Here is an 11,478-nt window from a genome sequence, read left to right on the forward strand (position 1 = left end):
GGGGACATATTTTTACAACTATTATGTTTAAAAGAAATATTCCTTCAGTCTTGGTATATTGCAAACAGTTGTTTCCAATCTAAGGTTTACTTCTAATTGTATTATCGTCCTGTCTATTACAACTTCGTACTATTAGAAGTCTAGGCACATAAATGCGCAAAAACACAAATAATATATGACTCCTCTATGTAAATATATTCACAAATTTTAGGTTCAAACAATACGATGCAGCGACTGGAACTATCAAAACGAACTAAACTATGTTATCAATATATTATAGGTAGAACTGGACAGTTTAATATAACATATATGTCATAACTGATATATTCCAAGTTCTAATGGTTTGTGAGGCTTTTAGAGGTGTTGATGCTGATTGGATTGTGCAGGCTTGACCCCCTCCCCCCTTTTGCGAATCCAANGTAATCCCAGCCCGAAAATTATTTGTTATTGTTATAGTCATTTTAGTGCTGAAAAGTAATCTCCAACCAATGACAAACAAGTGTCTCACATTATGCGTAATCAAGCCAGCACTTCAAAATAACCCAAGACTCAGCTTGGATGACTCGACACACCATCTCGCGAGGAGGACTCAAATGGCGTTACATGTCGACCTCTGGCTGGGTCGACTCCCTAATCGACCTACCCGACCGTCCATTCGGCTTACATCTTGTGAAGGCGACTCAAAGGGCAGTACTTCTCGACCACTGAACGTGTAGAAAGGCGACGAAATACCTCAAGCCTTGAGCCCCCTACCAAGCACTAGCAACTAATCACCTCGCAATAAATGTCATTAAATACATTATGGGCGTCATCATTCCTCTGCCCCCAATAGTCTTTATGACACATCGGACCACGTCGGGACCGCACATCCCCAATCACTTCGCATTAAATACCAAAATGATATTTCCTCCACTCGTCGGCCGACACCTGTAAAGCAAAGGCTGACGTAGCCGCCATCTCATACTCAGTCAAACTTACCATTCTACCCTTCTACCATCACTATAAATAGGGTACTATTTTCAATAATAAGGTAAGATCTTTACATCTATCCACTGTTATTAAGAACTACAGCAGTTCATTTTACTTCTCCACTCAAGAAAATCACTGACCTAATTGTCGAAGGAACAACCGAGGAACCCAACTCTGCCCTCCTACAATTTGCTAGTTGTGCAGGGAAGAATAGCCTACGCCAGAACCGGACATTCGGAGGGTTAGAGGATCTCCGTCAACTTATACTTCTTTCATTGACTGTTTGATATCAGCCATCAACAGTTATGAAGAAGGATAAACCTGTAATACTTCATGTAGGTCTAGTCTCTATCTATATATATGGGCGCTCTCTCTTGTAATTGTCACTTTATCAAAAAGAAAGAAAGAGAAATTAGCGTAGCCGTGGACGTAGGCAGATTGCCAAACCGTGTAAAATCTGTCTTTTGCGTTTGATTTTCTCTTTTCCCTTGTTTTCTCTCTCAGTTATAGGAGTTTCAATTCCTAACAAAAGGGAGAGAACAGAAATGTACAAAGATTGCAATTGCTAGAACGAAACTTTTGGAGTAGAAAACTGAATACAAACTGAAAGAAATATCAAGAAATAGATAAACCGGAATATAGTATTCAAATTAATAAACTGAAGCAAGATATTCACACCATTCATTACTCCGACTTTAAAATGCTGCTTATGTGACTCATCCGCTAATATGGTATAAGGCTAATGTAGAACAAACGGATCAAATCACAGTTAAAACAGTCCACTAGGTTAACCTAACTATCAAACTAAACCAAATCAATAATCTAGTTCAGTAACAAACAAACTATATATTCTAATCTAAATTCAGATCCATGACAGTTTAACTAGCTTTAGATAATCCTCTATATCAGCCCCAGCCAACACCATAATCAACTCATATTCATGAATATGGAAGTGGAATATTTTACTTCGGCTCTTAAGGTAAGCTTTCATTCAAACTTCAAGAGTTTCTTTAGATATGTTAAGTTAGTAGTGACTAGTGACATCATGTTTGAAAACATTATGATTAAGTGGTGTTCTCAAGATGTGAAAATCTACAATCATAAACATGGGCACCGCCATATGTCATCTGACCATGCTTCCAAATCCCCACTACAAGCAAAAGCATCATTTTTAGATTTAAAGTAGTAGATAACCCTAAAGGGAGCTATTAGGTGGAAAAACATGCACGTAGGAGACTTTCATTTTTGGAAATAGGATTTCGTACATGATACTCATATTAATTGCTTATACCCCCCGCACATTGAGGAATGTTTATGCAAAGGCAGGCTCTTCTATCATAACAATCAGTTGAGCGGGGCAATATCAGTAAATCAAAATATTCATTTCATGGAAGGTTTCTACAAGAACTCAATAAATAAATGTGGATCTATCATAATACATAATCAAAAAATATCTTTGACTAGAAACTTCACAACAAATTATCCACTCAGAAGATAAATAACTTAGAACAAAACTAAACTAAAGAATTGCCTATTCAAGGTAACATCAATCTTGGACCTTACGCACTTGAATGTGATGTGTAGACTCTTGTCTCCAGATGGAATTAGTTCCACTCTGAACCAAAGTGACATACTCTCCATTCTTGAGGAATTTCCCTTTCTGTTTCAGGAAAATACAGGTAAGACAATGTGACCTTGTCTGAATAAAAACGAAAGCTTTCTTTACTCATATATGATTTCAAAGTTAAAGAACATGTAGTTGATTCATTGTGAGATATCTAGGCTGAAAGGCATTGTGATTAGAGAGATATATCATGAATATTAAAGCTATTCTCGCCATTCATTTTACCACCCCTTATTTTAGGATCCTCAAGGTCTGCCTTTCTTAACCAATTCATACCTAAGCATTTTTAACTTCAAATAGAAATACTGTGATTTATATATAGATAATCATAAAAACAAAATATGAACAGTAAAATGTACCATCAGATAGTTTATCGCTCTGGAGAAAGTCTCTTCTGCATCATCAGAAAAAGGCATATGAATTGGAAGTACACCATGATAAAGTGCCAGCCTCTGCTTAACCCTTTCTCTGTGAAGAATGACACTTCTATTAGCAGGGGATACGTAATACAAAGAAGATCCACAAAGACACTTCTATTAGCAGGGGATACGTAATACAAAGAAGATCCACAAAAGTGTATAATAAGCATGCATTTGAGATAATAAATGCCATATTGCAAACTTGTGTCATTTCTCATCTCTGGTAGGCTGATAATTCGAATTAAGTAAACTCACATTTAAAATTATAGAATGTGAAAAGAAAAAGACTTACTCATTTGTAAATGCAAAAATAGTAGACGAAGGACGACAATGACTTAACCGTACAGCCATTGAACCTGTTTTCGTGAAGACAATAACAGGTGTTGAAAGGATGTTTGCCATTGTAGTCGAGTGGGATGCAAACATTGCACTCATATGGCTTTGACAAAATTCCCCGCCATATATAGCCTTTAAGAAAGTGAAAACAAGAAATTACAATCAACAAGGGATATGCTGGTAAGTTTAAAACAATAAAAACTAGTAATCTATCATTTGATTTTATCAAAAAACACTCAAAGATCACTTACTAAAATAAGAATGAAAAATGGATACAAAAGATAACATTCCTAGGATTCATAGAGTTTTTATAACTCCGGTTTCAAATATCATGTAATTATCTATGACAAATTAAGAAGCCAAAATCAAAAGCCAAAAGTGACTGTGGTCAAGTATTATGAATACCTGGACAGCAGTAGAAAGAAATGGATGAGTAATGCTGCCTGAAATAGTTGATTCCGTCCTCAAGGCCACAGTATGCATCACATTAACAGCTTTCAGTGGATACCTAAACCAAAAGGTCAAGTGATTTCAGCATATTTGTAATAAGAGGAGAACAAGGACAAAAAATCACATCTGTCATAATTCTTTCATCTTCACATGGGTTTAATTAATTAGCTCACTGTGAATGTTGCTAAAGATGTGTATTTCTTGGTAAATTACATCACAGGGATACTCTATTTAATAAGATCTGTAATTCAGATGCATCTAAATAATATTCTTCACATAAAGAACCCCTGCGAGCCAGTGTAATTATCGCTAAAATTGAGTGCACCCTGAGAAAATTTCAAAAATATTTCCTGGAATCAGCAGTAATAATACATGGCTAAAGTTAATTAGCTGATGGTAAATGTTGCTAAATATGCATGTTTCTTAGTATAATTACATGATTTACATCACAGGATACTGTACTTGATAAGATCTGTACTTCAGATGCATATAAAATAATACTCTTCTCTTAAAGAACACATAGGAGTTAGGACTCAGTGTGATCTCACAAAAATTAACGTGCGCACCTTGAGAAGATTGCAAAAGTAATTTCTGGCATCAGCAGCAATAATAAATGGATGTATGACATGGGTATGAATTAATAAAGGTCAAGCATCTAGGAGAATCTAATATAGAACCTCCCGGAGAGGTGGCATAGTGATGCTCTTGTACCTTGTATTTATAAATATCCAGATATTTAAGGATATATGTATTCAGCACACAACAAAAGAAAAAAATGTATTTGATTCAACGAAATTGATTAACCCTGTTTTGTTAAGATGATACTTAAGTCCACATAAACAAAGGACGTTGGACCTAGAATGGATGTTGTATCGTACTGGTTAATATCTGATGTGACAATACCATGTCATTATGTATTATCAAGTATCAGGCTTAACAACATTAACAGTCATCAAGAGCCATAAAAGTGGAATTGCTCTATAGTTGCCCCTCAAGTGAGCATAAGTATCCGAAGTGTAGAACCTCATGGTTCTTTGAATAGTTCATGTGCTTAAACACATATATGGAAAATTCCTACAAACTTTATTGGATACATCAATTTCCTTTAGCATTTAGAATGAAGCCTTTGACATTTCTATGAGACGATAAAGCAGAAAATTACATCTTCATTGCAGTTAGTAGAGCAACATAAGAGTTCAAACAACATAAGAGTTCACGATGTCTCCGACATAAAAACTGATACAATTTCATATTGACCATGAAATAAAGAAACAAAAAAAGTGCCAGTATTTCTTATTGACCCAATATTAGGTACCCGTTAAATAGAATACTTACTTCCCATGGGCTGTTTCCCCAGATAACATGATGCCATCAGCACCTTCTCGAACTGCAATTGAGATGTCTGAGGCTTCTGCTCTTGTCGGGGTAGGATGATCTATCATGCTCTCTAACATATTTGTTGCTACAATTACTGGCTTCTGCATGCTGCGGCACCTCCTAATAATTTCATCCTGTTCAATTAAAAAGGATGAATAATCAGCAGCATAGAGAAAGAAATCCATGCAATGATGAATGGTCCAACAGCAAATGGAAAAAAAATAGCAAGAAAGAAAGTACTTCTCTCCTGGTAATTTGGAGGGTTTAAAGTTTACAGAAGAACCAACACATCTTTTGAGTATCATGGTAATGGTTAAGCCATATTAATATAATAAGTATGTGTAACATAGTAACTTAGGCATTTTATGCAGACTATATTCAAAAGGGTTATGTACAAATTAGTCCTTCAAATCATCAGTAATTCCATATTAGACCCTTAAATCTAGGAAATTGCTCATTAGTCCCTCAAATCCTAGTGTTATTGCAATTTGATCCCTCAATGACCAAAATACCCTAAGCTAATGTTTTATAAGGGTTATTCACAATTTGGCACTCCAAAGTTTACACCTTTTTAAACTTTAATACCCCAAAGTTTACACATTTTTAAACTTTCATATACCAAAATTTCCATATTTTTTAACTTTGATACCTCAAGTTTACATTTTTTTAACTCGACACCCTAAAGGTTGGGGTATCAAAGTGCCAAAACAAAATTTTGGAGTATTAAAGTGAAAGTTGTAACAAAGGTGTTAGAAAAAAACTTTAAGGTATCAAAGCTAAAAAAGGAGCAAAATTTAGGGTATCAAAGTGTCAAAAACCTTTGGGGTAATAAAGTTAAAAAGGTGTAAACTTTAGGGTACCAAAGTGCAAATAACCCTTTTCTGAAGACAATGTGTTTTAAGAGAGAAAACATAACTAGGGGTATTTTGATCATCAAGGGACCAAATAGCAAAACCCCTTAGGATTAAGGGACTAATGAGCAATTATTGAGATTTGAGGAACTAATAGAGAATTATTGTAGATTTGAGGGACTAATATCTACATAATCCAATTCAAAAACATGCATATATCCAGAAAAGCTAACTACCTGCAGCAAAGGAACTTCTTCAATGGGAAGCTCTGCTCCAAGATCTCCACGAGCCACCATCGCCTACAGAAGTGTAATTGTTTATTGCTTAAATTCACAAAAAATGTAACATAGAAAACTATGTAATGGAGGAAAAAAACAGAAAACCATTAATTATTTGGATATTTGACAAAAATGTACCTCTAATAGGTATATTATACACATCAAATGCATTGACTCAAATAATTCATATGAAAATTTTCAAACTGCAGAATAATAGATAGTTAAGAATTAGTTTGCTAAAAACATGCATACAAGTTCAAATGGAGGGTAAGAAATTTCTTATAAGTGAGCGTCAACTTGTATAGACCTCCTTTGGTCGGTCGATGATATTGATAAAGAATAACTATGACAACAACGGGATAATGGCATGTATAACCTCCCCTAAGTATTCAATCTCTCTAAAGGGCTCCCTCCATGGTTATTTCAAGGGAGAACGTGACCTTAGACAAGGGGATCCCCTCTCCCCATATCTGTTCATTCTGTGCATGGAATACTTGTCAAGGAGCCTGGATCTTCTGGAGCATGATAAATCATTCAAATACCATCCTAAGTGTGCAAAGTTAAAAATAACTCACCTTATCTTTGCTGATGATCTGCTCTTATTCTCCAGGGGTGATATACGTTCAGTATCTAAACTGCACCAGTGTATGAGGAATTTCAGTGAAGTTTCAGGTTTAGAAGCTAACCCAGATAAAAGCTCTATTTTCTATGGAGGTGTTGATGAAAATGTTAAAGCTTCAGTTCACAATCTGTTGGGATTCTCTTCTGGAACAATGCCTATCAAGTATTTGGGAGTGCCTTTAGTTTCGAAAAGATTGACTTACATGGACTGCAATCCTCTCTTCACCAAGATTATTGGTCAATTCAAAAACTGGTTAAAAAACAGAATTCTCTCTTATGCAGGTAGAATGCAAGTCATCAAGAGTGTGATTCTTGGAATTCAAACTTTCTGGACCTCAAACTATATCCTACCAATCAGTGTTTTGAAGAAATTTGCAGAATGTTCTTATGGGGTAAAAATGATCAAGCTTTCAAAGCTCCACTTGTGTCATGGGAGAGAGTATGCATGAATAAAAAAAAGGAGGTTTGTGCATTTTTTCTGCATAAAAGGTGGAATGTTGCTTCTGCTCTGAGATACATCTGGTATATTCATATTGGCAAGGAGTCTCTGTGGATTAAATGGGTTCATGAAACCTATTTAAAACATAGGGACATTTGGCAGGTCAAATATAAAACAGGAGATTCATGGATGTGGAAGCAATTGATTAGAACTAGAGATAAAGTTATGGCTATGTGTGGAGGTGAAGAAAATCTGAAGCAACTCATCAATTTATGCCATCATAGTGCTAAACTAAGGCTTTCAGACCTATACAATTCACTAACCCCTGATTCCCAGGAAGTGCCATGGTATAATATGGTCTGGGGTGGATTCAATGTTCCCAATCACTCTTTTGTATGCTGGTTGGTCCTACAAGATAGAATCCTCACTCAAGATAGGCTTCTTAGAAGAGGGGTCATTGATTCAAATACGTGTTATCTATGCTCTGGAGCTGAATGTGAGACTAGGAATCATTTGTTCTTCGACTGTGCTTATTCTTGTGAAGTATGGAATATCATTATGAACTGGCTGGGGTTCAATTGGAGATCATGTTGCTGGTAACAAATCATTCATTGGTTCACCATCAAGTTGAGAGGGAAAGGGTTTAAACAAAAACTGAAAAGGTTGGCTTTAACTGTAACTATTTACTACATATGGTAGGAAAGAAATGCAAGAATTTTTCGACAGCAATCTAGGAATCCAGATCAATTGGTCAAGATGATTAAAACTGAAATTTGGATTATAATCCTTAACAAACCAGGAGTAACCAATGATATTGATAGCTTATTGCTGTTGATCTGCTTTTCAGGCAGGAAAAGCTCGAGCAACAAATTCGTGCGGTGAAGATCTGTATATGTTTGTAAAAGTGTAGGCTGGGTTTATATAACCAGTCTTTGGTTTTCTTGTAACTTTGATGTGCACATACATTTCCATACTTTGTGATGAATAAAATTTCATTCATTGACAAAAAAAAAAACTATGACAACAACAGATAGAATGCATTTTGATGATGAGTGCGTACAACCCAATAACAGAATAAGTTCACTAATTTGGCTATGAAACACAGTATCTTTAAACACATCATTTACCCCAATGACATCACAGCTAGTACAATGAGCTGATACATCTAGGGTCATATTGATTACCTCTGAAAGGATTCTAGTCCTCCTTTCAAAAGATACTCATGGCTGAATGTAGGCACGACATATGAACTTTGAGAAGAGTTCTATAATTTGAAGAAAACTAGTTCATTCTTGTTGAGCATGTAGGATAATTGTGGGGTTTTTTCCATGTTAATTCATTCTGTAAGTGTTTTAATTGATAATATTCACACAAAAAAATTCTTCTGAATCTTGTTCAAAAGTAAGAAGACTGGAAAAACACTTTATAAACCGTGAAATAACTTACCCCATCAGATGCAGAAATAATGGAGTGAAGATTTGGTATTGAATCGGCGCTTTCTATTTTAACAATAACATGTATATCCACATTGCAACCTTGAATAAAAGGAAACAAATACCCTTAATGAATTCAGAGAAGGAATCTAGTAAGAAGATAAACAGAAAGGAATTTACTTCTGAGGTAATCTTTCAGTTCGTGGACTACTTTAGCATCTTTTACAAATGAGACAGCATAGAAGTCAACTTTGTTGTCCACACCGAACTTGATATCTTCCCAATCTTTTTCTGTGGAAACAACAGAAGTAATATGGGTAAGAAAAATGTTTGTATTAGACAACGTCAGTTTGGTTTGAACTTCTGAGCTTATGCTTGTACACATGAAAACCAACCTGTTATGGATGGGAGTGTAGCACTTTTACCCCGGACGTTCAAGTGACGTCTTGATTTGAGTTCTCCACCATCAATGACTTCACATTTAACAGTATCAGCTGTTTTTGACCTCACAACCAGAGACATCATTCCTCCTATATCGAGACATGTCAATACATTAAGCTTGATATCTAAACAAGTAACTTTTCAAACCAAAGGATAATTGATCTTGATCCACCAAATGGTTATAGATGATATTTAAGAAATAAGGTAGATTCTCTCTAGATGCATGTAAAAACTTGAGTCATAGAGTATCAATATCTCAAGATGTGAAAAGGTTGAGCAAAATAATGTTTCATGAATTTGGCTGCCACCATTGATTGAAGTTGATTCAGTTCAACTTTGAAGCTAAAGCTACCATTAGTTTTTAACAGAATCTATGCCACTACTTCATTCTGAAGATCTTTGCAAAGATCAAACAAGAAAAACAGAAACAGAATCACTCATATGAATTTAACTGCTCCATACATCAAGCTCAATATCCGTTCCTGATAAACAAGTCAGAATTTCATCAACTAAAATGGATGTAATTGGACCTAAAAAGCCATTTTGGTTCAAGGTCTGTAATTGGAGTCAGGAGTTGAGGATCTACAAAACACAAGTTATTGTCCAGATTGAGATCCAATTACGAGGTTCTTGATGTGCCAACTTAGATTTGAGCCGGTTTTTAGTGGTTATGTGGTCATCGATTCATCAACAAAACGCATTCTATATGCCATTTTTGGAACATCTAGATATCAGTTAGACATATTACAATACTTACCATCAACTAAGAGAACATCTCCAACTTCCACATCGTGAATGAAGTCATCATAATTAACGCTAACAGTGTCTTCCAAGCTGACTCCCCTCTTGATTGTGAAATTGAACATTTGCCCTTCCTTTAGCAAGATAGGTTGGGCTAAATCTCCACTTCTCACCTCAGGGCCCTGCAGAATGGATTTTGTCGATGAGATGCATAAACAGAAAACATGAATGTGTATAAATAGATTTACATGTCTCGAATATATATAAAAAAAACTAGGCCGATCCCACTTCACTTTTCAAAAAACATATCAGCATGCAAGCTGAACACAAGATCGACTCTGATACGAGCACTATAGAGCCACAATCTAGTGATGGGTAAGAGATACTTTCCAACAATTACGCATACCTTGGTATCTAGCATGATGGCAATAACATTGTCTTTTGCCTTAGAATTATATTCGTTGACTAAATCAATGACTTTCTTGTGTGACGCATGATCCCCATGAGACATATTTAGACGTGCTACATTCATCCCAGCTTCTGCTAGTTTCCATATCATTTCACGCGTATTCGTGGAAGGACCGATTGTACACACTATCTTAGTTTTCCTTCGACCATTCGAAGCCATCTTTGCATCCCCTGCCTTGTATTCACGAGGTTGGAGCCCAAGAGAGGTATTCCAATTTCCCTGATAGGATCAAAATATCTCTATTATTATAAGGATCCATAACAAAATTGGAAAAATGAAGTGCGAACAGGTATGGTTCAAACAGAATGGCTGGCAGATGAATCAACACCCATATGCAATCAGTTAGATGAATCAACACCCATATACAATCATAAGAAGTTACATGCTGCGGTCTACCCAAACCATGGTTGCTTTATTTCCTGCATTTACTCATAGGGTTAATCCATCTAGTTCAAAAATACCGGTAAACGTACAATCTTTAAGGGTATTGGCTCAAATTACACAAAGTTAATGACCTATTTCTATTACGCATAATGAAAAATTAAATATACAAAAAATTGACACATCCGGGGTTTCATTATTAAATTCTCTCAAAGCTATAGCTCATCCTTTATCGAATTCTCAATCCCATATACTTCAAATACACCATCTCGAAAAAACACAGTCAGAGGTTTCCAAACCATATAAAAGAAGAAATAATCAACATCACACTGATATCCAGTGAAGTTCCAATCTTTAAGAGTGTCATTCCGAATCACCCAACACATTTCCTCGAATAAGATCCGAAACATTCCAAAATAAAATAAACAAAAGGATGGGTCATTTTGGGTTTTCATTATTAAAACTGATCAACCAATGGCTTACCCTTCATCATATCTATAAAGCTCGATCAAAAGGAGAAGAATCAACTCACAGGATTCATCGATCCGTTGGCCGCTCCGAGCTCCGCCCTCGCCGTCATAAGCTCCCGATTCCGAAAGAAAACCGATCGAGATCTCACCTGATTCCATAGCGGCGAGCGTCCAGTGCT

At 35.9% G+C, this 11,478-nt stretch overlaps 1 protein-coding gene across 1 annotated transcript; it reads right to left on the reverse strand.

Moving 5' to 3' along the window:
* On the reverse strand, positions 2,331-11,472 carry LOC109822371 (pyruvate kinase isozyme G, chloroplastic-like). The gene is made up of 12 exons (XM_020388562.1): positions 11,362-11,472; positions 10,386-10,667; positions 9,996-10,161; positions 9,193-9,327; positions 8,978-9,088; positions 8,811-8,899; positions 6,263-6,325; positions 5,134-5,309; positions 3,754-3,856; positions 3,305-3,480; positions 2,953-3,061; positions 2,331-2,629 (listed from the first exon to the last, which is right to left on the reverse strand). Exons 1-12 carry the CDS (start codon positions 11,407-11,409, stop codon positions 2,516-2,518), a joined length of 1,572 nt encoding a protein of 523 aa, XP_020244151.1. The 5' UTR covers positions 11,410-11,472; the 3' UTR covers positions 2,331-2,515.

Source organism: Asparagus officinalis, chromosome 8 (genome assembly GCF_001876935.1).
Source record: "Asparagus officinalis chromosome 8, Aspof.V1, whole genome shotgun sequence".
NCBI lineage: Eukaryota > Viridiplantae > Streptophyta > Magnoliopsida > Asparagales > Asparagaceae > Asparagus > Asparagus officinalis.

Excerpts from the sequence above, each read along its gene's own strand:
- LOC109822371 (XM_020388562.1), bottom strand. The coding sequence starts at position 11,409 with ATGACGGCGAGGGCGGAGCTCGGAGCGGCCAACGGATCGATGAATCCT. Across the intron at positions 6,326-8,810 it reads TTATTTCTGCATCTGATGGG|GCGATGGTGGCTCGTGGAGA; the intron begins GTAAGTTATTTC and ends ACACTTCTGTAG. Across the intron at positions 5,310-6,262 it reads AAGAAGTTCCTTTGCTGCAG|GATGAAATTATTAGGAGGTG; the intron begins GTAGTTAGCTTT and ends TTAATTGAACAG.